Source organism: Dipodomys merriami, unplaced genomic scaffold (genome assembly GCF_024711535.1).
Source record: "Dipodomys merriami isolate MVZ:Mamm:240054 unplaced genomic scaffold, mDipMer1.0.p SCAF_4, whole genome shotgun sequence".
In the NCBI taxonomy this organism is placed as follows: Eukaryota; Metazoa; Chordata; class Mammalia; order Rodentia; family Heteromyidae; genus Dipodomys; species Dipodomys merriami.
Window position 1 is genome coordinate 3,662,224 of NW_027205603.1, and position 27,652 is coordinate 3,689,875.

At 42.0% G+C, this 27,652-nt stretch overlaps 2 protein-coding genes, 1 long non-coding RNA gene and 1 other non-coding gene across 6 annotated transcripts in view; 2 read left to right on the forward strand and 2 right to left on the reverse strand.

The window, feature by feature from the left end:
* Positions 1 to 340: 340 nt before the first annotated feature.
* On the reverse strand, positions 341 to 19,209 carry LOC138805569 (uncharacterized). Of its 3 annotated transcripts, none has more exons than XR_011365587.1 (6): positions 19,026 to 19,209; positions 16,896 to 17,010; positions 15,648 to 15,843; positions 10,706 to 10,751; positions 7,824 to 7,925; positions 341 to 539 (listed from the first exon to the last, which is right to left on the reverse strand). It is a non-coding gene; the product is annotated as an uncharacterized lncRNA (long non-coding RNA). The 3 variants fall into 3 exon arrangements; XR_011365588.1 differs by lacking the exon at positions 19,026 to 19,209 and adding an exon at positions 18,518 to 18,576 and having other exon boundaries at positions 15,648 to 15,763; XR_011365586.1 differs by lacking the exon at positions 19,026 to 19,209 and adding an exon at positions 18,518 to 18,576.
* Positions 2,508 to 4,000, reverse strand: LOC138806184 (PRAME family member 12-like). The gene is given in 3 exon segments (XM_069991727.1): positions 2,508 to 2,896; positions 2,899 to 2,967; positions 3,055 to 4,000. Coding segments are annotated over 3 exon segments (1,404 nt in total).
* Positions 6,240 to 6,303, forward strand: Trnaa-ugc (transfer RNA alanine (anticodon UGC)). The gene has a single exon. It is a non-coding gene; the product is annotated as a tRNA-Ala (tRNA).
* Positions 19,210 to 23,791: 4,582 nt separating the features above from the next.
* Dhtkd1 (dehydrogenase E1 and transketolase domain containing 1) overlaps positions 23,792 to 27,652 on the forward strand; it is a 38,063-nt gene continuing 34,202 nt past the window's right edge. The window contains exon 1 of the mRNA XM_069990356.1: positions 23,792 to 24,018. Within this exon, the coding sequence (XP_069846457.1) occupies positions 23,862 to 24,018 (157 nt within the window). The 5' untranslated portion in view covers positions 23,792 to 23,861. The remainder of the gene's footprint in view (positions 24,019 to 27,652) is intronic.

Here is a 27,652-nt window from a genome sequence, read left to right on the forward strand (position 1 = left end):
GGCACTGGGGTTTGATATTTGGCTTTACGCTTGCTAGACAGTACTATACAACTTGAGTCACTCCTAGCTCAGTTTTTCCTTTTAAAGATATTTTTTAGCACAAATTAATTGGACAAGGAGGTCCCATTGTGATATTTGATAAAATGTACTTTGACCAAAATACATTACTTTGTCTTAACTCCCCCCCCCTAATTTTTAGTGGGTTTCAATATGTTGTTTTCACACACACAAACACACACACATTCAATTAGATTCATATCTGTCACTCCCCCTTCCCTCTGATTACCGATCTTCCAAACAATCCCAATTTTACAGTTATATTTTTATTTTTTAGGTCTAGATTCCATATATGAAAAGATTGCAGTATTTTTCCTGAGCATGGTTTATCTTATTCAATATGGTGATCTCCAGTTCTATCCATTTTGCAGCAATCGACACAGCAGCCTTTTCTCATTCTTCATTCCCTCTTTTCTCACTTTCTAAGAATTTCTTGACATGGAATTAATAATTCAACTCCTTTCATGACAGTTTACCTGTTGCTGAAACAGGTGATGATACAACTTACTACCATTTCACTTCTCTTTTTCCTTACTGTAAATTTCACAAGAAATTCCCCTGGATTATTCAAATATCTCAGTGTTAATATTTTAAATAAACATTTTGTCAAATTATTTTTTCTATGAAATACAATTCTTACCTTCTAGGCCATTTATTATACTTTTTTTTCTCCTGAGACTGTAGATAAAAGACACATATCTAATAGATTTCTAGAGATGCTGTGTTATTGTTAATAACGAACTGCATAATGATTTTCAGTACATTATAAGATCTAAATTTTCTATTAAAAATAGCAGTTTAAAAAAAGCAGCATGTATTAAAAAAAAAACCAAAACATTTTAGTAGAGAATTTCATGTATAATCTCTAAACCAAGCTTATCTTGACCTTTATATGGCCCCTGATTTTGGCCAGTAAGTATGAGTGGTTAGAGGGAGCATGTTCATAGTCAAAGTGCTAAGTGATATGCAAGGCTTTTTGTTTTGTTTTGTACCTGTCCTGGGGCTTGAACTCAGGGCCTGGGTGCTGTCCCTTAGCTTTTGGTTCAATTTTAGTGCTTTATCACTTGAGCCACACCATTTCCTATGTTTCTTTGTCTTATTTGGGGGAGGGTAGTTAATTGGAGATAAGCATCTAATGGATTTTCCTGCCTGGGGTTGCTTTGAACTGCCATCCTCAGATCTCAGCCTCCTGAGTAACTAGGATTACAGGCATGAGCCATCAGTACCCTGCCGTGATGTGCAGTTTTCAACTTTGAGGAACCCCATCTCTGCCTACTGAAGTACTTTTAAGTCCCAGGAATTAACTTTTCATGTTCCAGGCTGGCCTTGAACTCATCATAATCCTACCTCAGCCTCCCAAGTTCTGGGATTACAGGCATGTTGACCACACTCAACTATCACTTTCAGTTCTTCATTAAAAATCCTACTTAAGTCATTCTAAGAAAAATCTGTTTTATAATATAGAGTTCCTGTTGTCATTTAACTACATTTAAAAACATTTTACACATTTTAAAACTCAGTCTCCCAAACGATGAAATTATAGGCAAATATAACTACACCTGATGCAATTATTTGCTTTTTTTTTTTGGTAACTTATTTTAAATTTTTTGAAACAGGGTCTTGGCTTAGTATCCCAGGTGGGCCTTGAACACATGATGTTCCTCCAGAGTCCTAGGATTATTGGTATGTCCCACCATGCTCAGTTTCTCATGATTCACTCATTTATTCATCTGTTTATTTATTTATGCATCAGTATATGTTAAATTGTACATATTAAGAAGTTTCTTCAGGACCTGACTATGCCTATACAATGAGTTGGGTAATAGAAACTTCCTTGTGTAGCTTTCCAAGGCAAATCCAGCTCTACTTAAGATTCCACACCAAGGTACCCTTAACCACCCAGGTCAACTCATGTGAACTGATCATGAAGGACTCCAGAGGTTAACGCTGAGATCATGCTATGTCTGACTATTGTTTAAATCTAGCCATGGCTAGGGCTACTATATAGACATTGATTTAATATGTGAGCCCAAAACACACCTCTTTAAATTCCCCTTCAAGGGCTGGGAAGGTGGCTCAGTGGTAGAGTGCCTGCCTTGCATGCATGAGTCCCTGGGTTTGATTCCTCAGCACCACATAAGCAAAAAGAAAAAAAGCCAGAAGTGGCACTGTGGCTCAAGTGGTAGGGCACTAGCCTTGAGCTGAAGAGCTGAGGGACAGCGCCCAGGCCCAGAGTTCAGGCTCCACGACCGGACCTCCCCCCCAAAAAAATGCAATAAATTCCCCTTCAACTCCACAGTTCACATTTTACCTCTAAGACTGTGCCCTGGACCTTCTTGTCTCCTTTTCACATCCACACTGACACCATGCTGTTTCCCCACTAGGATGCACCTGCATCCTAAGTTTCATTTCTAAATGCCTAGAACAAAGCACAGGATAGACCCACCCAACTAGACAGGAAGATGAGAAGAACAAGTAACACCTGCATAACAATACTCCTCTGTGACTACCCAGTTGCCATTGGGCCCTAGGCTATAGAACTGACGCTTTTTTTGGCAATGACAGGAGTAAGTACAGATCTGGATCTTATGGGATGGCCTTATGTCCCTCAGTACCTGTACCAGCTTAGCAAGGACATGGGAAAATCTCTCATAATCAACTTTACCCCAGTAACAACATTCAGGGTGATAGCTCTCAAGAGGGGCAGGATACAGTCCTTGGCTTAATTGGCTCAGCCTGGCTGTGTGGTTCAACAGGTTCTCCAGGGTAGCCATGGAGATGTGGTTCCCATAGAAACTGAACAAGGTGAGCTGGGAACAGTGACTCAAGGCTGGTAGATGGCAGTGAGTTGTGCATCCATGATCTCACAGTGCTCTAATACCAGAGTCTCCAAGGTGCTGGCCACTTTATCTAGCAGAACTCAGAGAGGATCAGGACTGAGCTTTTCCATGGAGAAATTCTTCAGATACAGATGCTTGAGATGACTGATGCTGGGACACTGGGACAGATGCCTCAAGTCCGATTCCTTAAGTGGACTTGAACTCAGAGAGAGAATCTGCAAGGGCATCAGACTTTTGAGGATCTTGTGCAGCTTTCCATAAAGGAAAAAAACATCATGCATGTAAAGCTCCTGGAGATTGTGCAGCTTCTGCAGATGAACAGCGTATTTGTAGGAATACCATGCATTCTTAGAGCGGGAAAGATAAAATTCTGCACTCATCTTAGAGAAGGAAAGTATCCGAAGGTTACTCATCTTGCCCAGGTAAGGAACAAATTTTTTCATTGTCTCCCGATGCCAGAAATCATCCACCACCAGCTCCTGGATGCAGTCTAGTTGCACAACATGCAGAACTCTCAGAACTTTATAGATGGAGCCTGATAGAACCTGCAGCTTCTTACAGCACAGCTGGACTAAGTCTTTTCTCTTCCTGGCCCACTGCAACAGGTAGGCTTGGGATTCATCCTTGGTATGGTTTTCTATGCTAAAATCTATTAATACCTTTAAAGGATGCTTCACTTCCATGCCTGGCCTGTGATTTGCTGCAGGCTTCTCAGTCAGAGCCTCTGCAGAGAAAGCTCCATCCATGGCTATGTACCCCATGGTCCAGACATTCTGGTGCACATTCTGTAGATCTAGCACCTGTAGTTTCCATCTCCTGGGCTGAAACTTTCGGACAAGCAGCATATCAAGCCCATCCAGGGCAACTTGTAGGACCTCTAGGTCTGGTGTCTCTATCAGGGCTCCCAAAGGGAGGTAGGGGAAAGGCCAAGCCTGCACCATGGCCTTCAGGACCTCAGTGCAACTCCCAGCAAAAGCCTCCATGAACAGTGAAGGGAAGAGCCCCACAGGTAGGTCCTGAAGAGCAGAGATAGCCAAGGCCTGATTCATCAGCAGGCTCTGCCTTGCCAGCTGCAGGAGTGGGGGTAGAGTCTTGGTGCTCATCCTGGTGGACCTGCAGGGAAAGGATCCAGGTGTGGACCAGCTGGACAGGGCTCTCTGAATCCCAGCAGAGCAGGTTCCAGGACTTGGCTTCTAACTGTATTATTTTCATCACAGTTTATAAACACTTATTTGATCTGGACACTAATTTGATATTAGTATTTTCTGCCCCCTTCATAGATTCTTCACATCGGTGGCCCTCCTCAGCATCAGATTCTGTAAGCTGACCTTTGGGATTGTTTTCTAGTTCTTTCCTTCCATAGTGTCCTACCTAACAATTATTCCTCCTACTCACTTTTAAAGGTCTCAGCCTGAGCAGGGACTCCCTCAAGAAGAAAGCTCTAATCCATGTCTGTCATGTAGCTTGGCTCCAGAGTAAAATAGAGAATTTGGGTTCAAAAATAGGAGTTTAAATTGCAATGCTGGGCTGGGAATGTGGCTTAGTGGTAGAGTGCTTGCCTAACATGCATGAAGCCCTGGTTTGATTCCTTAGTACCACATAAAAGAAAAAGCCCAGAGTGGTGCTGTGGCTCAATTGGTAGAGTGCTAGCCTTGAGCAAAAGAAGCTCAGGGACAGTGCCTACGCCCTGAGTTCAAGTCCCAAGACTGGCAAAAAAATTGCAATGCTGTTCTGCAACTAGATTTTCTCTGAAAAAGGGCAGAGCAAATGGTTTGAAATACCTTATGTGTAGGCCTTTATGGCCCTGAGGGACAAAGCTGACTTATGCCATCAGTTCTCCTTAGGAAGATGCAACTTAATTTTAAAGTCCTCACTGGCTTTTGAGCCTCAAATCCCACCTCTACTCCTGCTGTGAGTACAGAACCATTTTGTGATCATTGACCTAAGGCATCCCTTACCAGGCTTTGGAACAATTACCTCTCTACAAGCACCTTTGTCCTTCAGTGCCTGGACAGGTCTCACCCATTCAACCATCCTTCTTTCTATGTTCACTTCAAGAGGTGACTGCAGAAGACATCAGGAAATATACAAATACTGGCCCCTACTTCCACAGAAGGGATAATTATAGTGGGGACTCATTTTGTGTAGGGAGGAGACTGTCAGCCTCTGGCGTTAGGAGAAGCTATGAAAGTTAGCTCTGGGCCCCAAGACTCTCATACTCAACTGCTAGATGCATTCTCTTGATCTTTAACAACCTAGATCCGGCAGGGGAAGACAGATACAGGGAACCTGATGAGAGAGACAAGAACAAAGGCTAGATAGAAGACAAGCCAATTCTTGAACCACTCTCCAAGGAGCCATAATGCCTTCAAGTCACTCAGGAATCACTCCCCTGATGGCCCGAAATGAAGAAGTATGTTTCAACTACAGACAATCTGGGAATTGGGGCCAAGAATGCCCTCAAAGATGATAACTACCAAAGACACCCTGTCCCATATGCAAGCAAAAGTTTGAAAAAAGGCTTGTCCTCACCTCCAAAGGGAGCCAAGATCAAATCTGAAAGGACAACTTTTGACCATATTTGACTGAGAATATAAAGGAACCTCTGTAGCTCCCTATGTGACTATATGTATTAGGAGGAAAGTCCTGAGAGACTTTCAATGCATCTGGTAAGCCTACCCAAATCTTCATTGACACAAGGCCACTTTCTCATCCTTGGACAATGATTTTCCAAAAAATGCAATTATGGGCCATGAGAGAAAACCTCAGTAACAGAGGTTACTTCTCCTCTGTATCTGAGTAGACCAAAGAATTATTCATCAATTCATCTTTTGTATTCTCCCCACTTTTTTTTTTTCTGTCTGAGATCAGGACTTAAACTCAGTACTTAATGCTTTTGCTTATTGGTTAGTGCTCTACCAATTGTGTCATGCCTCCAGGTCCTAGCCTTTTGTATTCTAAACTGTAATTACAATGAAGATTTTTTGTACTTTTCTTACTTTCTATTTTCTTTAGCAAAACTTAGAACATAGTTCAAAGTTTTTGAAAAGTTATGCTGTCTTTGTCACTTCTAATTAACTCTAATGTAACATTAACTAGTAGACTCATATGAGATGGGTGTGAATGTATAAAAGGATCTTTTTATCTAGGAGCTGGAGGCTCTTGCCTATAATCCTAGCCACTCGCTGAGATCTGAGGATCATGGTTCAAAGCCAGCTCGAACAAGAAAGTCCCTGAGACTCTGATCTCCAATTAATCCAGAAAAAGCCAGAAGTGGTAGTGTAGCTCAAGTGGGAGAATGCTCTCCTTGAGCTTAAAAAGAGCTTAGGTAGAGGCTGGGAAGGTGGCTCAGTGGTAGAGCACTTGCCTTGCATGCATGAGGCCCTGGGTTCGATTCCCAGAACCACATAGGCAAAAAGAAAAAAGCCGGAAGTGGTGCTGTGGCTCAAGTGGTAGAGCGCTAGCCTTGAGCTGAAGAGCTGAGAGACAGCGCCCAGGCCCAGAGTGCAGGCCCCACGACCGGACTCCACCCCCCCCCCAAAAAAAAAAGAACTTAGGTACAGTGCCCAGGCCTCAGAGTTCAAGGCCAAGAACCAGCCAAAAAAAAAAGATATTTTTAAAACTCAAGCAATAGTAAAGAGGCCTAAGCCTTGCAGCTTCTTCCAGCAGATGCCACCTTTAGCAATCAATGTTAACATCATCAGTAGTGATTAAGTATAAATTATAGTCACATGAGTATAAATTACTTTTGATATACTCTTGTCAAAGAAATGTTAGCTTTTGGTATCATCATCATGAGATATCAGGAAATTCCTACTGAGAGGCATTACATGAAATCTATCATAAAAGATTCAAGGTTATGACACTCAAGGAAAAAAATGAGGAAGTGTTCCAGACTGCAGGAATCTCAGCAGTACAACTGAGTGCAGTCCATGCATTTGCATGAGATCCTTTTGCTATAAAGGACAATCACTGCAGCAAATCTTGAACAGAAGCTGAGGACCAAATGATAGAATATATTAGTTGTTGCCTTTTTGATGATAAAGATTTTACTGTAGTTAGTATAAAGTCCTGACTTGGAGGAAATAGTAAGATAATAGGGATAATGATTAATTTAGCAATTTATACTCAAATGGTTCAGAAAGGACAGTGTCTTATGTACAACTTGGAACTTTGCTCTAATTTTGAAGGCCGTTTCCAAAAAGTTAACCAAAGATGATAAACAACAAAAAAGAGGTGAAAAGCCTTGAGTACATATGGCTTCTCCATGAGGAAAGAACTATAAATTAGTGCTTAAAATTCGATAAACTTGATGACACTCTTGATGACAATGTCTACAGTGCCAGTAGAGCTATAATTTGGTAGTCTAAATTTGTAGCATCACATATAGTGATAAAAATTGGAAATTATGGGGGTTGGGAAGGTAGCTCAGTGGTAGTCTGCTTGCCTTGCATGCATGAGGCCCTGGGTTCAATTCCTCAGCACCACATACGCAGAAAAAGCCAGAAACGGCAGTGTGGCTCAAGTGGTAGAGCACTAGCCTTGAGCTGAAGAGCTGAGGGATAGCACCAGGCCCTGAGTTCAGGCCCCACAACCAACCAAAAAAAAAAAAATTGGAAAATACAAGCAAGTCATCACTAAAGAGATACTACTAACTCCATCAATATATTAACATTTGTTTGTTTGGGTGCTATTTGAACAACTGTCATTAGGGCCCTAGCGTACATAAAACTCAAGCATACTGGTTTTCATTTGTAAATTTGGCTGAAAAGTTATCAATGCCAAAAATGTTTAATATATTTTATATATTATCATACATATATGATACAGAAGTACTTTTCTTCAGTAAAGTTTTCACATTATACATTTAATGGGAAACAGTGTTGCATCAAGAATTCAAATGAAATGGTATCTTCAATATCATACCTGTTTCCTTCAAAATCTCTACATATTCTTGTGCACTTCCTAAAGTACTAGTAGATCTTAGGGGAGAAGCTGTAAAGTGTCCAGATTCAAGTTCAGCAGAAGCTGTCAAGAAAAATATATTTTTCATCACCAGAACTTATATTGTAAAAACATGCCTATTTATATTGTAAAAACACACATGTTTTATGGTAAAAAATATACATATTACTGAGCACTGGTGGCTCACGCCTGTAATTCTAGCTACTCAGGAGGCTGAAGTCTGAGGATCACGGTTCAGAGCCAGCCCAGGTAGGAACATCCTTGAGACTCTTATCTCCAGTTAACTACCAGAAAACCAGAAGTGGTACTGTGGCTCAAGTAGTAGATGGCTCTCCTTGAGCTGAAGAGCTCAGGGACAGTGCCCAGGCCCAGAGTTCAAGCCCCACGACTCGGTGGGAGGGAGGGGGAAGGAGGGAGGAGTTATGATAAGAAAAGAACAATGCTTGAGTCATCACTACCTGAATTCAAGGTATTGTCCACAAATCAGCCTGGTACTGGCACAAAACCAGACATAAAAGGAATAAAATATCTAGAGATAACCTCAAATAACTATAGCCCTTTGATTTTTCAACAAAGAAGGCAAAGGCATATGTTGAAGACAAGACAGTCTCTTCAACAACAGTGCTCATATCTTCTACATGTAGGGGAACAATCTAAATGCCTCTCACCCTCAATAAAAATTCAAAATACATCAAAGTTCTTCAAAACTTCTAGAGGAAAACATAGGGCATGTAGGCATAAGTAATGACTTTCTGAAAAGGACTAATCACTCAGTAAATAAGAGCAAGAATTGACAAATGATACTCCCCATCAATTTTAAAAGATTCTGCATTACAAAGGAAACTACTAGAATCTAGACACAATCTATAGAATAATAGAAAATCTTCGCCAGGTATCCATTGGATAAAGAATTCATATATAGAATATATAAAGTTCCAAAAAATAAACGTCTAAACAACACATGCATTTAATAAAGGGGTAAATAAGTGAACCATTCTCAAAAGAAGTACAATTAAGTCAATAAATACATGAAGAAATATCCAACATCTTTAGCTATAAACGAAAATGAAAACATCAATCCATCAGAATGGCAATCATCAGGATGACAACAATAAATATTAGTGAAGATGCAGGGAAGGCAGAAGGAACTCATACAAACTGTTAGTGGGAATGAAAATTAATATAACCACTATGACAATCAGTATGAAGGTTCTTTAAAAAACTGAAAAGGAGCTGAGCTCACCAGTAACTCATTCCTGTAATCCTATTCAGGAATCTGAGATCTAAGGATTGCAGTTCAAAGCCAGCCTGAGCAGGAAACATCTGTGAAACTCTTTTTTTTGGTGGGGGGGGGTGGTCCGGTCGTGGAGCCTGAAATCTGGGCCTGGGCACTGTCCCTCAGCTCTTCAGCTCAAGGCTAGCGCTCTACCACTTGAGCCACAGCGCCACTTCCGGCTTTTTTCTTATGTGGTGCTGAGGAATCGAACCCAGGGCCTCATGCATGCAAGGCAAGCGCTCTACCACTGAGCCACCATCCCAGCCCCTCTGTGAGACTCTTATCTCCAATAAACCACCAGAAAACTCAAAGTGGTAGAGTGCTAGCCTTGAGCTGAAGAGCTGAGGGACAGCACCCAGGCCCAGAGTTGAAGCCCCATGACTGACAAAAGATACAACAACAACAACAACAATACTAAAAAAGAACGACTGAGTGACCCTGCTATACCACTGGTGGTCAAATATCCAGAGGAATATAAATCATCATAAAATAGAAGCACTTGCACATTCATGTTTTTGCAGCACTATCTACAATCGTCAAACTATGGAATCAGCTTAGGCATCCTTTGGCCAATGAATAAAGAAAATGTGGTTTACATAAACAATAGAGTGATATTCAGCTGTTAATAAATATCAAATGGAATCATCTGCAGGAAAATTGATGGACATCTAGATCATCATGTTAAGTGAAAGAAGCCAGACTGAGAAGACCCAAAATCACATGTTCTCTCTCATATGTGGACTCTAGATGTTAAAAAACAAACAAACAAAAAATGACAGGACTGTAAAATGGGGATTGTCTGAGAGTGAGAGCCAGCAGGAGAAAAGACACACTGTGTGTGTGTGTGTGTGTGTGTGTGTGTGTGTGTGTGTGTGTGTGTGTGTGTGTGTGTGTGTGTGTGTGTGTGTGTGTGTGTGTGTGTGTTTCTAAGGAATTTGGAACAAGGTAACTTGGAACAAATTTGGAATATGGTAAACCAATGACAACATAAATAATGGCCTGTCTTGGGTGACAGGATAATTTCTGTAAGGGTTTGAGTAAATTACTAAATGAGTCCGGATGGAGGGTTGGCCTGAGAAGTTGATAGTGCTTTTGTTTTCCTGAGCAGTTTTAGTGTGCTGGGGGCAGTTTTACAGGGATGTAGAAGTTAAGAAAATAGTGAAGCAAAAAAATAGATACTTAAGCCTTTTTGAAGTGGTTGTTGTTTCTTAAAGCTGTTGAACATTGATATTCTTATATTATGAACATTTGTGTTTCTATATCTTTCATTTGATTTGAGAAAGAAAAATTTTTATTGTAGAATCTATCGACTGAAGGAAAGCAGTGTTATTTGTGATATTGTTTGCAGTTTATTTTAGAAATCAATTTGTCTTGGCGGGGAGGGGGGAGGCTGGGAAGGGATGTGAAAGGTAAACCAAAGGAGGAGGCTGCAATGCTTGGTAAGAAATGTATGCATTATCCTGCCCATGTAATTGTAACCCCTCTGTACAGTATGTTCACAAATAAAATTAAATTAAAAAAAAAGAAATCAATTTGTCTAAATATAATTTATGTGTCGATAACATACCTTCTTGTACTTCTCTAGTTATACTTTTTTCCAACCCCTGCTGCATCTGAAATAAGCCAAATTATTTGTTTTATTTAACCGAGACATTATCATATATCATGCATTATTTTCTGGGTGATTATGACCTTTAAGTAAAATATTTAGAGAGTAGGCATAAGGATTGTGTATAAAAATAATGACACACTGGGGCTGGGAAGGTGGCTCAGTGGTAGGGCGCTTGCCTTGCATGCCTGAGGCCCTGGGTTCGATTCCTCAGCACCACATAAGCAAAAAGAAAAATAAAGCCGGAAGTGGCGCTGTGGCTCAAGTGGTATAGTGCTAGCCTTGAGCTGAAGAGCTGAGGGACAGCGCCCAAGCCCAGAGTTCAGGCCCCACGACCGGACCCCCCCACCCCCCAAAAAAATAATCACACACCAAAAAAATTTAAAAAATAAAAATAATGCCACAATTCCTACTTATTTTAACTTTAGTAAATACAGACAAAATAAATGTAATGCTCTTTAGATTAATGTGATTAAAAAGTACAATTTTAACAATGGTCTATTAAATATATATTACTTCAGAAAGTGATGTTTTATTTCATTAATAAAAGATTAAACCATTTGGCTTTTTGATTCTTAGCAAAACCTCTCATTTTGCAAAAGTTTAGTTTCTTTCACTTTAATAGAATTTTTCTTAAAATGAGCTCTCTTGAGTTCTCTACTTTTATAAAGCTGCAGATTTAACTTTTGTTGTATGTCATGAATTTCTTCAGTACCGTGTATGTAAATGGAGAAAGTAATATTGACTTACAAAAATACTACTGACAAAAGATTTATAATATTCTGCTGTCTAAATTATGAGCAGTCAGGCTGGGAATGCGACTTAGTGGTAGGGGCTGGCCTTGCATTCATGAAGTCCTGGGTTCAATTCCCCAGTACCACATAAACAGAAAAAAACGGAAGTGGTGTGCTGTGACTCAAGGTTCAAGCCCCAGAACTGGTAAAAAAAAAAAAATTATGAGTAGTCATTTATTTTATGAGCAGTCATTTATTAATATGGACACATATATTTCAGAAATGTTTTTGTAAAACAGAAATATATAGGTGGGTGCCTATCGCTCATGCCTGTAATCCCAACTACTCAGGAGGCTGAGATTTGAAGATTGTGATTCAAATGCAGCTCTAACATGAAACACTATGAGACTCTTATCTCCAATTAACCAACAAGAAGCCAGAAAAAAGAGCTGTGGCTCAAGTGATAGTATGACAGCCTGAGCAAAAAAAGCTAAGGGCTTGGGGCTGGGAAGGTGGCTCAGTGGTAGAGTGCTTTCCTTGCATGTATGAGGCCCTGGGTTTGATTCCCCAGCACCACATAAGCAAAAAGAAAAAAAGCCGGAAGTGGCGCTGTGGCTCAAGTGGTAGAGCACTAGCCTTGAGCTGAAGAGCTGAGGGACAATGCCCAGGCCCAGAGTTCAGGCCCCATGACTGACAAAAAAAAAAAAAAAACAAAAAACTAAGGGCTTGAGTTCAAGCCTCAGAACTGGAGCACACACACACATATACAATCAGTGGCAATTTTCAAACTTGAGTTTCTTTAGTTTATGACTTTCTAGACTTGGAAACAAGGAAAGAAATAGCAATATAAGATTCTTTAATTCCAACTTTCTTTTCAGAAATTAGGACTCTCTGGGAAACATTTAGCTAATTATAGTTGTTGAGTTAATGATGATATGTATAGGAATACTGCAAACAACATTGCCAGCATCAACATCAAGAGTGTTCTTGATTTAAATAGATTGATTTAAAGAATCTACGTAGGGGCTGGGAAGGTGGCTCAGTGGCTTGCCTTGCATGCAATATACACTAAAGAATTAATTATAAATGTTTATTTATTTAATTTATTTTTCTTTGTTGATTGTGGGGCCTGAACTCTGGGCCTGGGCACTGTCCCTCAGCTCTTCAGCTCAAGACTAGCACCCTACCACTTGAGCCACAGCGCCACTTCCAGCTTTTTCTCCTTACGTGGTACTAGAGAATCGAACCTAGAGCCTCATGCATGCAAGGCAAGCACTCTAACACTGAGCCAACTTCCCAGCCCTATAAATGTTTTATATAAACATGTTCCCCTTTGATTAATGCCAGACAGAATCTAGCATAGCAACTGAGCATACTTAAATACTTTGTGGTTTTAATAGCAATGTGTTATCCAGTGCCTTCACAAATTTTAGATATGAAGACAAATCTCTTTTCAATATTTGGAAAGATTGTTTTCTGTAGTATTTCTGTTACAACATTCCAGATAAGTCTGCAATTCAATACCAGATGGAAAAACCTTTTAAAAATAATCTAATAGGGGCTGGGAATATGGCTCAGTGGTAGAGTGCTTACCATAGCATGCATAAAGCCCTGTGTTTGATTCCTTAGTACCACATAAAGAGAAAGCTGGAAGTGGCCCTGTGGCTCAAGAGATAGAGTACCAGCCCTGAGCAAAAGAAGCTCAGGGACAGTGCTCAGGCCCAGAGTTCAAGCTCCAGGACTGGAAGGGGGGGGGGGGGGAATCTTATATGACCACTAAAAAAGTTGAGCCACTTCGTTCAAGCCTGCTATTACTCTTAGTGGTGTACTTTCTATTAATCTTGCTTTGCTAGTTTTAAAAATAGTATGTAAAATGTAAATCATATTATTTTTTTTTTTGCTTTTTTTTTTTTTTTTTGTGCTTGTCCTGAGGCTTGGGTGGTGTCTGTGAGCTGTTTTGCTCAAGACTAATGCGCTAACACTTGAGCCACAGCTCCACTTTTATGAGTTTTTGCTGGTTAATTAGAGAGTCTGACACACTTTCCTGCCAGGCTGGCTTTGAACCATGATCCTTAGATCTTGGCCTTCTGAATAGCTAGGATTACAGATGTGAGCCACAGAAGCCTAGAAATAAATCACATTCTTTTTTTTTTTTTTTTTTTGGGTCCAGTCATGGGGCCTGAACTCTGGGTCTGGGTGCTGTCCCTCAGCTCTTCAGCTCAAGGCTAGCGCTCTACCACTTGAGCCACAGCGCCACTTCCGGCTTTTTTCTTTTTGTTTACGTGGTGCTGAGGAATCGAACCCAGGGCCTCAAGCATGCAAGGCAAGTGCTCTACCACTGAGCCACCTTCCCAGCACCCTCTTTTTTCTTTTTCTTTCTTTTTTTTTTTTTTTTTTTTTTTTTTTTTGGTCAGTTGTGGGACTTGAAGTTGGCCTGGGCTTTTTTTTTTTTTTGGGTCCGGTCGTGGGGCCTGAACTCTGGGCCTGGGCGCTGTCCCTCAGCTCTTCAGTTCAAGGCTAGCGCTCTACCACTTGAGCCACAGCGCCACTTCCGGCTTTTTTCTTTTTGCTTATGTGGTGCTGAGGAATCGAACCCAGGGCCTCAGGCTTGCAAGGCAAGCGCTCTACTACTGAGCCATCTTCCCAGCCCCTGGCCTGGGCTTTTTATGCCTCAGCTCTTCAGCTCAAGGCTAGCACTGTACCACTTGAGCCACAGCACTACTTCCAGTTTTCTGGTTTTTATTGGAGATAAGAGTCTCACGGACTTTCCTGCCCAGGCTTGCTTTGAATCGTGAGATCCTCAGATGCCAGCATCCTGAGTAGCTAGGATCACGGACTTGAGTTACCAGTGCCGGGCTCATATTCTAAGACTTAAAGAACAGGCTGGGAAGGTGGCTCAGTGGTAGAGCGCTTGCCTTGCATGCATGAGGCCCTGGGTTCAATTCCTCAGCATCATATAAGCAGAAAAAAAAAAGCCAGATGTGGTGCTGTGACTCAAGTGGTAGAGTGCTAGCCTTGAGCTGAAGAGCTGAGGGACAGCACACAGGCCCAGAGTTCAGGTAGAGTGCTAGCCTTGAGCTCAAGAGTTGAGGGACAGCACCCAGGCCCAGAGTTCAGGCCCTACGACCGGACCCCGCCCCCCAAAAAAAAGACTTAAAGAATTACCAATGTAATATTATCATCTATTCTCCCAAAGCTCTTCCACTAAATACCTATACAGTTGAGAAAAGTCTTCATCCATAAGGAAAAATATTATTATATCATTTGTAGGGAAATGGATGGACCTGTATAAAATGATGTTAAGTGAAATTGTTCAGGCTCAGACACAAATGATACATATTTTCTCTCATATGTGGAAGTTAGATCTAAACTATATATATATGTGTGTGTGTGTGTAAATATATACAAGTTATTTTGCATATGAACACAAATATCAAAGTATGGTGTATGCAGGGGAAGAATTCAATAGTGTAACTCCTTTGAACAACTAACTTAGTGTTTTAACAAAATGAATGCTAAGAAGTTGTAATTATGGCCGGGTGCCAGTGGCTAATGCCTGTAATCCTAGCTACTCAGGAGGCTGAGATCTGAGGATCACGGTTCAAAGCCAGCCCGGGCATGGAAAGTCCGTGAGACTCTTATCTCCAATAAACCACTAGAAAACCGAAAGTGGCACTGTGGCTCAAGCGGTAGAGTGCTCTCCTTGAGCTGAAGAGCTGAGGGATAGCACCGAAGCCCAGAGTTCAAGCCCCACGACCCACCAAAAAAAAAAAAAGAAGTTGGAACTATGATGTCAAGGCGTGGTCAAGAGGAGAGGGGTAGACAAATGGAGAAAGGGCAAACATAGTCATAATATTTAATATACAAAATTCAATGGAACTAGGTAAATAAAGGATATGGGTGGTGGTCGGAGAGGTGGGGGAAACTATGAAAGGGATGACACTGATCAAGATGCATTGTACTCATTAATACGCTCACTTGTTTCAAATACTGCCATTAAATGCTGTATTGCTCTTTTTCAATCTCCAATTTACAGTGCTCTATTTGGCCATGTCGTAACATATTTTTTCTTTTTTTTCTTTATTTTTCCATCACAAGGGATTAAACCAAAGGCCTTAATCATACTAGGAAAACACTTTCCCACCAAGTTAAATGTCATCACCTACCATATTCTCTTTCTATGACTTTTTAGGTCTCCTATTTCTTCTTCCTTCTTTTGATTCTTCTCTAGTTTTTCACATTTCCTTTGTAAAGTTTTCATAAATGATGATGATATCTCAGGCTGAGGAGATTAAAGTTTTTTTCCATATAAAGGTGGGCTATTTGAAGATTATCTTCCACTTTACCTTTAACATCATCAATCTGTATAAATTATATAGTATGGGAATGAAGGCAATACAGTGACAATAATCTAACACAAATCCAGTACATTCTAATATAAAACATTAAATTTAATCTGTATGTGATTAAATATAATCTTATGTACTGCTGAATTACTCAGAAAATTAACAAATAGCACCAGGAGCCACAAGCATATTTTATCACATTCTTCATCTTTGTCATAAAATATTTGTACTTGATCTTATATTATTTTTTTATGATTGCTTCAGGTCTTTTCTTTATAAAATTATTGGCCGGGCGCCGGTGGCTCACGCCGGTAATCCTAGCTACTCAGGAGGCTGAGATCTGAGGATCGCGGTTCAAAGCCAGCCCGGGCAGGAGAGACCGTGAGACTCCTATCTCCAATAAACCACCAGAAAACCGGAAGTGGCGCTGTAGCTCAAGTGGTAGAGCGCTCGCCTTGAGCTGAAGAGCTGAGGGACAGCGCCCAGGCCCAGAGTTCAAGCCCCACGGCCGACAAAAAAAAAAAAAAAAAAAAAAATTATTCTAAGTCACTTCTTGGTAGAAAGTCTCTTAATCCTGGCCTCCCTCTTCATATCTCATAATGTCTAAAAGACATTTTGGGACATCATATTGAATTATTTTGGCCTGTACCAATAAATGCCTTCTGGAATAAGATTTTGAAAATAAGACTGATTAATGTAACTGATTTGATCCTGATAACCCTATAATCTTCTCCTATACTGCTTTTTTCCCTTTTGGTAACAGGGTATAAACTCAGGACTTCACACTTGTTCAACTTGCTTGCTTAGATGGTGCTCTACAACTTGAGCCATGCCTCCAGCCACGCTTTTGCTGGTTATTTTGGAGAAGAGAGTCTTGATGACTTTTCTACCTGGGCTGGCTTTAAAACTCAATCTTCTGGATCTCAGCCTGATGGGAAGCTAGAATTAGAGATGTGAGCTACTGGTACCAGGTTGAACTACAAATAATTTTATACTAATTTGAATTGCGTTCTAAGAAGTAATGATTATCTGTAAGCAAAAGCCAACATCTCCCAGTATAAAAGTTACCTCTATCTTAGTATGAAAACTTATATAATTCAAATCTTCTGGCTTTTTAATCTCCATGGAAACTAAGCTCTGAATTTTCATATTCAACTCTGTCAGCTTTAAGAGTCTCTGAAACCTGTAAGAAAATAAAGAATAAATGAAATGTGTAAGGAGTATTTATTGAGTTTATATAGGTAGATATTATTTTCTATTGTATAAAAGAAATTTCTCAATTATAGTATTCTTTAATTTGTTTTAACCTAATTTAAAATCATGCTCATGAAATTATAATCCTAGGTAAATAATGCTAAGAAAAATTGTATAATATGTCAAAAATTAGGTAAGATATATGATTATAACCATATTTAAATTTCTTATCATTATTAATGACCATCTTAACATGTTAACATAAAGCATTAACATAAAATATTAGTTATAGTCAATCGTCAAGGTGAGAAAGAAAAATATACATGAGAAGCCAGGTGCCAGTGGCTCATGCCTGTAATTCTAGCTACTCAGGAGGCTAAGATATGAGGATTGTGGTTCAAAGCCAGTCCAGGCAGGAAAATCCATGAGATTTTTATTTCCAATTAACCACCTGAAAACCAGTGGCACTGTGGCTCAAAGTTGCAGAGCACTAACCTTGAGCAAAAGAGCTCAGGAACAGCACCTAAGCCATGAGTTCGAGCCCCCATGACTGACAAAATGTTTTAAAAAAAGGAACAAATGCGCTTTGGGACCTGTTAACCTTGGACTATAAGAAGAAAACGCACACAGAAAATATGAAGGGGACAGAAGTGGATCCACACAATTTTAATCTCAATTACTTGGAGACATTGGTTTGAATATTGGAGATATTGGTTTGAAGCTAGCCTGGGCAAAGACCTCGTTTGAGGAACTAAAAAAAGCAAGAATTGTGGATGTTGGTCAATTGGTAGAGAGCTTGATTAGCATGTTAAAAGAAAAAAAGGAAGGAGAGAAGGAAGAAAAGACAAGCAGATGAACAAAGAAGGAAGGAAGGAAAACATCATGGAGAAGTGGACTAAGGGGTGTAATAGTGTGGTATGTGCTTAGCAGGTTGACTCAACCCCCACAAAACAAACAAAAGATTAAAGAAATCAATGTAGAAAAAGTATATTGAAGAGTCATTGAAGGGGAAAAGAAAATACAAAAGCTTTAGAAGGAAGGAAGTCAGCAAATAATGAGTAAAGAGCTCAAGGCTTTTAACAAAAAGGTGTTTGGTTGCAAACAAAGGTACAAAGCCATATACTGATCCCATGCAGATAACAAAAGGATTATTGCATATATGTAAAAATTATATGTAATTAAACATATGTGGCTATTACGTACATATATATGAGTAAGTTTAAGTGACATATACTCTTTTTTTTTTTTTTTTTGTTCGGTCATGGGACTTGAACTCTGGGCCTGAGCGCTGTCCCTCAGCTCTTCAGCTCAAGGCTAACGCTCTACCACTTGAGAAGTGGCATATATTCTTCATATACACATAGAAGATAAGCATCAAAAAGATATAATTTCATAATACAGTTTATGATTAATCAAAGAAAGTAACAAAAAAAGTATAAGATAAATCAAGATAATTTTGGGGGGCTGGGGTGTAGCTCAATTGTTAGAGCACTTGCCTAGCATATTTAAGTCCTGGGTTCCACCCCCAGCTCTGAAAAAGAAAAAGAGGTAATTGTGTTGTTCACAAATGACAAAAGTACACTTTTAGATATTTGAAATGTTGGAACTCTGGAAGGAAGCATATACCCAAAGAACGAACAAACGCATCATCAGAAATCATTCACGGAGGGCACATGGGCCCAAAACACCGTGGCTCTTGTCTTCACAATTTTCCCCCTCCTCTCCCACCCCATGTTGGTCTTGGGTCTTGAACTCTGGGCCTGGGCGCTGTCCCTCAGCTCTACAGCCCAAGGCTGGCGCTCTACCATTTGAGCCACAGCGCCACTTCAGGTTTTCTGGTGGTTTATTGGACATAAGAGTCTCATAGTCTTTCCTTGCCCCGGGCTGGCTTTGAACCTCCATCCTCAGATCTCAGCCTCCTGAGTAGCTAGGATTACAGGGGTGAGTCACCGGCGCCCGGCTCTGTCTTTACCATTATTAAAAAGTAAAAGGAAATTTGGGGACCTGATGGGGGTGTGAAGCCCAGCGTGACCATCGGCCAACCTGGCATTCCCGCCCAGGGCTTCAGAGCAGCTGGGATCAGGGACAAAGTTGCCTCCGCTCGCCGGACCCTCGCCTCTGTTCATACCAGGATCTGATGGCAGCTTGGGCCTTGTGGAGCCACCAAGCTGTGCAGATCTGAGCGCTGGGATGCCTGGCCCAGGCGAAGGAGACCTTACCTTATAGGGTCAAGGACTGGGAAAGAACCTAATGGTTCTGGAAGGTGGACAGAGCCCGGAGGACGACAGGTAAAACCGTTACTTGGCCAACCGCCAATCACTAAAACCACAGTAACTTGCCTTACTAGAGTTCCTACCGTCCTTTGGAAGATTTACTGACTCTGGGTAGAAGACATAAAATCGAAAAAGCTGTTCTCAATGCTCTCCTTCAACCTCTCCAACTTCACAAGTTGCCAAATTGCAACAGATTTTCACACACCTCTTCCCCTGTCTGTCCCACTGTGGGAAAGTTCATCTCCCCTTGCTGGGGATGGAAACATATTCTATCTTCACTGGGAAATGGGGGTGTGGCTTAAGTGATATAAGCCAAGGTAGAGCAAAAAAAAAAAAAAGCTCACATCTCAAAGCCATGAGTTCAAGCTTAGTACTGGCACAAGTTAAAAAAACACATAAAAATATTAAATTATGTCCAATCAGATACTTATAGACAAAATTGATTGAATGGAGGAAAACTCCCTTAGGGTAGCATTTATATTTTTGTATTCCAAGCTCCACTTCATCTACTGTGATTGGATAAATTCAGGTATATACATGACAGGAGCTCTGCCAGTGAAGATAAAAATTAACATTATACTAGGGCTTGAACTAAGAGCTTTGTGCTGTTGCTTGGTTTCTCCCTCAAGGCTGGTGCTCTGCTTCTCTGCTTCTTGAGCCATACCTCTACTTTTGACTTTTTGCTTGCTAACTGGAAATGTGTCTCACAGACTTTTCTGCCCAAGTTGGCTTCAAATCACAATGCTCAGGGCTGGGAAGGTGGCTCGTGGTAGAGCGCATGCCTTGCATGCATGAGGCCCTGGGTTCGATTCCTCAGCACCACATAAGCAAAAAGAAAAAAGCCAGAAGTGGCACTGTGGCTCAAGTGGTAGAGTGCTAGCCTTGAGCTGAAGAGCTGAGGGACAGTGCCCAGGCCCAGAGTTCAGGCCCCATGACCGGATCCAAATCGCAATGCTCAAATCTCAGACCTCCTAAGTAGCTAGAATTATAGGCATGAGCCATCAGCACCCCAACAGCATTAGGTTGCATCTAGATCTTTTGTGGAATAGTTTGACAGGTATCTACCAAGACACCAGAATGTCTTGATCTGAATTTCCTCCAGAGACTAGCTTTGTGATCCTGAACAATTTAACTCTGTAACTTGGTTTCTTCACTTATAAAATGAAGCTAATGGTTGTATACATACCTTACTAGATTACAGGGAAGATTTAAATTAGGAAAGAGACAAAAAAGCATTTAGAAGGGGCTGGGAAGGTGGCTCAGTGGTAGAGTGCTTGCCTTGCATGCTTGAGGCCCTGGGTTCGATTCCTCAGCACTACATAAGCAAAAAGAAAAAAGCAGGAAGTGGTGCTGTGGTAGAGCGCTAGCCTGGAGCTGAAGAGCCGAGGGACAGTGCCCAGGCCCAGAGTTCAACCCCCATGACCGGACCCCCCAAAAAAAATCACTTAGAAGAGAGTATTATATATAACAAGCTGTATTAACTATTTGCTAAAGTTTGGCAAATGTGCTCTTCTCTATCAGATTCATCAAATCATAAATGGAAGCAAATAGAAAGTAGGACACCCCACATAAGCACCTATGACTTCATATAGCTTTCCCTGCACTGGCAACAGTATTTACTTCCACCTTTAATACAGCATAGCTTATTTTCAGTGGATATGATCATGTAGCACAATGCAAATGGCAGCCCTTAGATAAAGTAGTCTGTAGCCACTATTGTTGCTATCCATTGGGTACCTCTTAACTCACTGCCACCCAGAGCAAGGCAGTAACAGAGATGGGACTATGGAATTTAGATTTGGGGTAACTGGTGAGCTATAGTCTTTTTTGGGGGGTCTGGTCGTGGGTCCTTAACTCTGGGCCTGGGCGCTGTCCCTCAGGTCTTCAGCTCAAGGCTAGCGTTCTACCACTTGAGCCACAGCGCCACTTCTGACTTTTTTCTTTTTGCTTATGTGGTGCTGAGGAATCGAACCCAGGGCCTCATACATGCAAGGCAAGCGCTCTACCACTAAGCCACCTTCCCAGCCCATGAACTATATAGTCTTAAGCCAGCTTCAGAGCCTGAGATTCCATTCACCAAGGTGTTTATTGGTTTCATATAGGGGACGATGTGCAGAAAGTAAGGTATAAACATTGAGGTGAGACAATGTTTTTGTATACTTGTGGTAGCTGGCTTCCTTATCTAGGGAATGGAGCTAAACAGTAAACAGCTTACAATTTGCATAAACCTTAGTCTACCCTCAGGGTCCCAGAAAGTTTAGGGTGGAAAGTTTAGGGTGGAATTAGCTCTCACTCAGGACAGAAATATGAATTCTGTTAAGCCAGGACTACTTACCCTTCCAGGAAACTCTCTGTGTTCTGAGAGTATGTTGAAAGAAGGCTTTTCAGCCAGGCGCTGGTGGCTCACGCCTGTAATCCTAGCTACTCAGGAGGCTGAGATCTGAGGATCGCGGTTCAAAGCCAGCCCGGGCAGGAGAGACTGTGAGACTCCTATCTCCAATAAACCACCAGAAAACCGGAAGTGGCGCTGTAGCTCAAGTGGTAGAGCACTCGCCTTGAGCTGAAGAGCTGAGGGACAGCGCTCAGGCCCAGAGTTCAAACCCCACGACCGACCAAAAAAAAAAAAAAAAAAAAGAAAGAAGGCTTTTCAAACCCCCCAATCCTTTCGGGTCTCACAGCTTGGCTTTTTTGGGATCTCACACAACATGATCATTACAGATATTTAAAGGCCTGTCCCTGAAAATATTGGACTGTATTGTGACCAGAAAGGCCTACTATCATTTATGAATCTCTTAAGCCTAGCAGGCTGCTTTGTAGGACAAAAGCCCAGGAGATCTTTATGTTTCTAGTAAAATTTTCTTAGGAGAATGGGGTGCAGCGGCCAAGCTATCCGGAATGATGGCTGGGTGGCTGGGTAGCTGGGGAAGGATGCACCCGTCCCCTCCACCTCCTCCCCCACCTCGATTCTAGCAGTAAAATAAAATCTTGTGGGAAACTCAGAGGTAAACCAAACAAGATTTTTAAGTATTCTAGTATTCCTACACTGCTGTAACAGCCCACGTCCGATTTCTTTTGACTCGTATTATATAACCTTTTCTTTTTATTTATTTATTTTTATTTTTTATGTGAAAATACTGTACAGAGGGGTTACAATTACATGGGCAAGATAATGAGTACATTTCTTATCAAGCATTGTAGCCTCCTCCTTTGTTTCCCCTTCCCATCCCTTCCCATCCTCCCCCCTACCTCCCCCCACCCAAACCTCCCTGCTCCCCCTGCCACCAAAGTTGTAAAGTTCGTTTTTGACATAACGACTTGTACATCTCATTGTTGCAATGGGTCCACCTGTATCCCTATTTAAACGATTTGTTTTTCCCCTTCCCCTCCACAAATTACACCGACATCAAATTCATTGAAAGCAGGGGTTATACTGTGGGGGAGGGACATACATAGCAACAAAGAAATAATCTAACACATGTTAGAAACAATCCTATGAAAGAAAAAAAAACATTTGAATACATATCTTAGGGTTCATTTTCCTAACATCACCTTATCTGACCTTTTCTGCTTGACTCAGACATATACTAGATATTGCAAATAAGGGAAATCATGGGACCTATGTTTCTTTGGGCCTGGCTTACTTCACTTAATATAATTTTTTCCAAGCCTTTCCATTTCCTAACAAAAATTTCTACTGCCTTCCTCTCCCTATTCTTTCTCAATGTTTCTGGTAGGGGGAGGATCTACACATCTAATAGAGATATCTATCTATCTATCTATCTATCTATCTATCTATCTATCTATCTATCTATCTATCTATCTATCTATCTATCTATCTATCTATCTATCTATCTACCTACCTATCTACCTACCTACCTACGTACCTACCTACCTACCTACCTATCTGTCTATCTATCTATCGTGCTGGTCTTGGGGTTTGAACTCTGGGTCTAGGTGCTATCCGAGAGCTCCTTTTGAGCCTCCGTGCCACTTCTACCTTTTTCGGTGATTAACTAGGAGATAAGAGTTTCTCTCACTTCTCTGCTCCAGCAGGCTTTAAACGGAAGGGCAATCCTCTAAACTCGGCATCTGAGTAACTAGGATATAGTCGTGGGCAGGCCCAACTTGGGGATAGAATATTTTATTTTATTCTTCCTCCCAATATCCTTTAAGTGTCCCTTGTGTTCTGTCATTAAAGTACACTGCTTTCTGGGGTGATGGGCGAGACCCTGCACGCTGCACGGAAATGCCCAGTTATGTACAAGTCTGCTTCAGGCTTTCCTCCCAAGTAGAAGTCCAGCCAGACTTTGCCCAGACCCCTCCGATCCTGGGCGTGGCTTCGTCGCAGCTTCTGATTGGCTCCTAGAAGCAGAGCCCAGGGCCAATGAAGCGCGGGGGCGTCGTCTCGTGGGTGGGGCTCTGGGCCTGGCGTGGCGTGGCGCGCTCTGCAGCTTGCTCTGCAGCTCCCTCCGCTCCCGCCCGTGGACCCCCCCACCCCCCGCCCCAGTCTTCCCGCGGCCACCGCTCTTCTTCCAGCCGCGGCTCAAGGCACAGGACCAGGGCGGACATGGCCTTGGCCACCGCGGCCGCTGCACGAAGGACTCTCCTCTGGTCCCGTCCCCTGCTCCCCAGACGCGGCTACCAGACGGAGAGGGGTGTCTACGGCTGCCCGCCCAGGAAGGCCGCGAGCCGCGAGCTCCGGGACGGCCCGGCGCGGCCCCCAGGTCGGAGTGGGGACCGGGGTCGCTGGGGTGGGGGTGCTGTTGGGAGTCAGGTTGGGGAAACAGACCTGGGGCCCTGGGGCATGGGGGTGGGAGTGTGACTCAGCATTGGTTCCGCTCTTAGGTAGTCTCGAACTTTCCCAGTTGGGTCCTGGTTTGGAGGAGGATTTCTGTTTTCTGTCCGTCCATAGTCCATAAACTCGGAAGTGGGAGGCAGGATCCCAAGTTCTAAATGTAACCCCAGCCTACGTGTCCCGAGTCTTCCTCGGGGCCCACGTGTGCGTGGGCATGTTGGGGTGCCAGCCCCGGGCAGCCCCTGGGGAGAGGCAGGATTGTTGGTTGTGGTCTTGGACTAGGATGGCATTTATCTGTGTCGGTGACTACCCAGCCCTCAGCTTGAATTCTGCTGAACCTAGAAAGTGCTGCTGGTTTTAGTGGAATAGCAGGCATGAACATTCACTTTTGACATCCCTGTTTGCATGCTCATGTGTAAGACCGTGGGTTCTGCCCATTCTCTGCACTTTGGCAACCAGCTGCTCTAAGGGTTTGACCCTAGGCTATGGCCCCTCCCTGGGTTTCGAACAGTGCGGAGGGAAGGTTTTCTGAAGTCATTCATTCTGTCAACATAAATCCCCAAACTTTCTTCTTCCTCTAACTGCAGTTACCCACCCTATCGCAGTCTTCACGGCTTAAGAATAAATTCATGCCTTTGACATCCAAAATTAAGTATGTAGGCTCTTTGTCTCCCTTGGATAGAGGACAAATACAAACAATGTGAGAGAAAACGTTTTGCATCTTTGAAGGGACAAAGAGTAGATCAATGTGAAAGATTCTTTTCGGCTTGTGAGCTGGTGACCTTTGAATGTTGTATCACACTCCGGTGGTAACTTCAGGATTTTGCCCTTTCTTCACCTTAGAGAACATCTAAAAAGAAAAAAAATCTGTTTTCTCCTTAGGGAATGCATTTTGACCAACATAGGTTGTAAATCCTGATTTAGGTTAAGACTATATATATTTGACTTTTCAAATTGTTGTACTTTTCAAATTTTTCTTATATTAGGAATCGAACTTAGGGTCATCTACCTCTGAGTGACAGCTTCCTCGGACTTGTATAATTTGTTCTCTAGCCCTAACCCTAACTCTAAACTTCAATCTTAAATATGCATTAATAGTTTCAGTGTTTCAAATACTGGTTCCCAGCTCTGGTCCTTCCCTTTTCCCCAGATTGAGGTGAGCTTCCAGAATACTATTTTTTTTTTTCTCTCTCTCTTATATAAAGGAGGGTTCTGGGAGGGAAGAGCAAAATGAATTCTAGAGACAATTTTTTCCCCTAGAAACAGTTGTTTGTGTCGTAGTTGCAGGATCTGATTTAAGGAATTTTGTTGGGAAGGGTAATAACTTTTTTTTTTTTTTTATTCCGGTTGTGGGGCCTGAACTCTGGGCCTGGGCGCTGTCCCTCAGCTCTTCAGCTCAAGGCTAGCACTCTACCACTTGACCACAGTGCCACTTCTGGCTTTTTTCTTTTTGATTATGTGGTGCTGAGGAATCGAACCCAGGGCCTCTTGCATGCAAGGCAAGCGCTCTACCACTGAGCCACCTTCCCAGCCCAGGAAGGGTAATAACTTTAATTTTATGTTTTTAAAATATTTTGAGTAAAATGTAGAGGCTAATGGAGTAACATTTCCAAATTACCACTATGTGTAGATATGGCAGCTTTCTTTTTTTTCTTTCTGTGTCAGAAAATTCATGTTTTAGACTTGTTTTTGTAAATTATTCTACTAGGCTGTGTGGAAGGAAGGAGAAAAGAGAGTTATATATTTGATCTCCGGTAGCATTGTTTTGGTCCAAACATGGTCAATATCCACACAAGCCTGCGATATAGATGGAAAAGCTGCCTTTGTGTGTAGGGGGAGTAGGGGGAGTGAATACTGAGGGTTGGAACTTCAGGCGGCACATTTTCAGCTTTTTTTGTTGATAAAGTCACACTTCCCAACCTAGAATCATCTCTCCCAAGTGCTCTTATTTTTCAACCTTGCCAGGCTCTGCATTCTAGGCTCTGATACCACAGAGAATCCATTCTTGTTTTGTTTTTTTCTTTATTTTTGTGGGGGGATCATGGGTCTTGAACTCTGGGCCTGAACACTCTCCCTCAGCCCTTCAGCTCAAGTTTAGCACTCTACAACTAGAGGCACTGCACTAGTGTGGTTTCCTGAGTGGTTTATTGGAGATAAGAATCTCACAGACTGGCTTTGAACCATGGTCCTCAGATCTCAGCCTTCTAAGTAGCTAGGATTACAGGCGTTAGCCACTGGTGCCTGGCACAAGAGGTGCCTGGCACAAGAATCCATTCCTGTTAGCAAGGCTAAATTTCCATCTTTGTTGAAATGGATAGCTCCAACTTCTTATTTCTTACATAGAAATAGAAATAGGCTTGGTTGGGGCTGGGAAGGTGGCTCAGTGGTAGAGCGCTTGCCTTGCATGCTCAAGGCCCTGGGTTCCATTCCTCAGCACCACATAATCAAAAAGAAAAAAGCCAGAAGTGGCGCTGTGGCTCAAGTGGTAGAGCACTAGCCTTGAGCTGAAGAGCTGAGGGACAGCGCCCAGGCCCAGAGTTCAGGCCCCATGACCGGATCCAAAAAGAAAAAAAAAGAAATAGGCTTGGTTCTCTGCAGTTCACCTACTAAATGGTATGTTTGAATTTTGCCTGTACAATCAATCAGGAGAGTAAGCCCTTTATGTATGGGGCAATATACTATCATTATGCTTTGTGAAGATAAAGATTTTCTTAGTTTTTCCTTAAATTCTGTGTAAGCATATGTTTATGGTTAATCTTGCAACTGAAATGGGAAGCAGTCTGACAAGGCCAAGGATGGCTTTAATCTTTCTTTTTCATGATGTGTGCTATTTGTCATGAAAGGTACTATCTTGGTATTGATGAGTTAGTGTTAAGAATGCTGTATGTTACTTTTTTCTATTGGCTGGCAAAGTAAATGAAAGGACAGTGAAAATGGACACATCAAAAGTCACACAGTGCTGAAATCCCAGTACGTGGGATTCAAATGTAGGAGGATTGCAAGTTCAAGGTTAGCCTGAGTTACATAGCAAGAATGTATCTCAATAAACTACTAAATAAAGAAGAACAACAAAAACTAACTTGGTGGCTGGGCTGGAGGTACAGCCGAGACCTTGGGAGGCTGAGGCAGGAGGATATCAAGGACAAGGCCAGCCTGGGCTGCATAGTGAAGTGGGAAGAGATATAGTTAGGTTATGGAGGCTCCCTGCTCTTCTTCACCCATCATTGATGTCTTTTCTACATGTTTATCTTGGTTAGAATTGGTGCTTGCAAAGGATGACTACATCATTCACTAATACTTCACTTGTACTCAGACTTAGAGGAAATATTGAATTTGATTGTAATGGACCTTGGGCTGGGAAGGTGGCTCAGCGGTAGAGTGCTTGCCTTGCATGCATGAGGCCCTGGGTTCGATTCCTCAGCACCATATAAGCAAAAAGAAAAAAAAAGCCGGAAGTGGCACTGTGGCGCAAGTGGTAGAACACTAGACTTGAGCTGAAGAGCTGAGACCCAGAGTTCAGGCCCCACAACCGGATCCCCCCCCCCCAAAATTGATTGTAATGG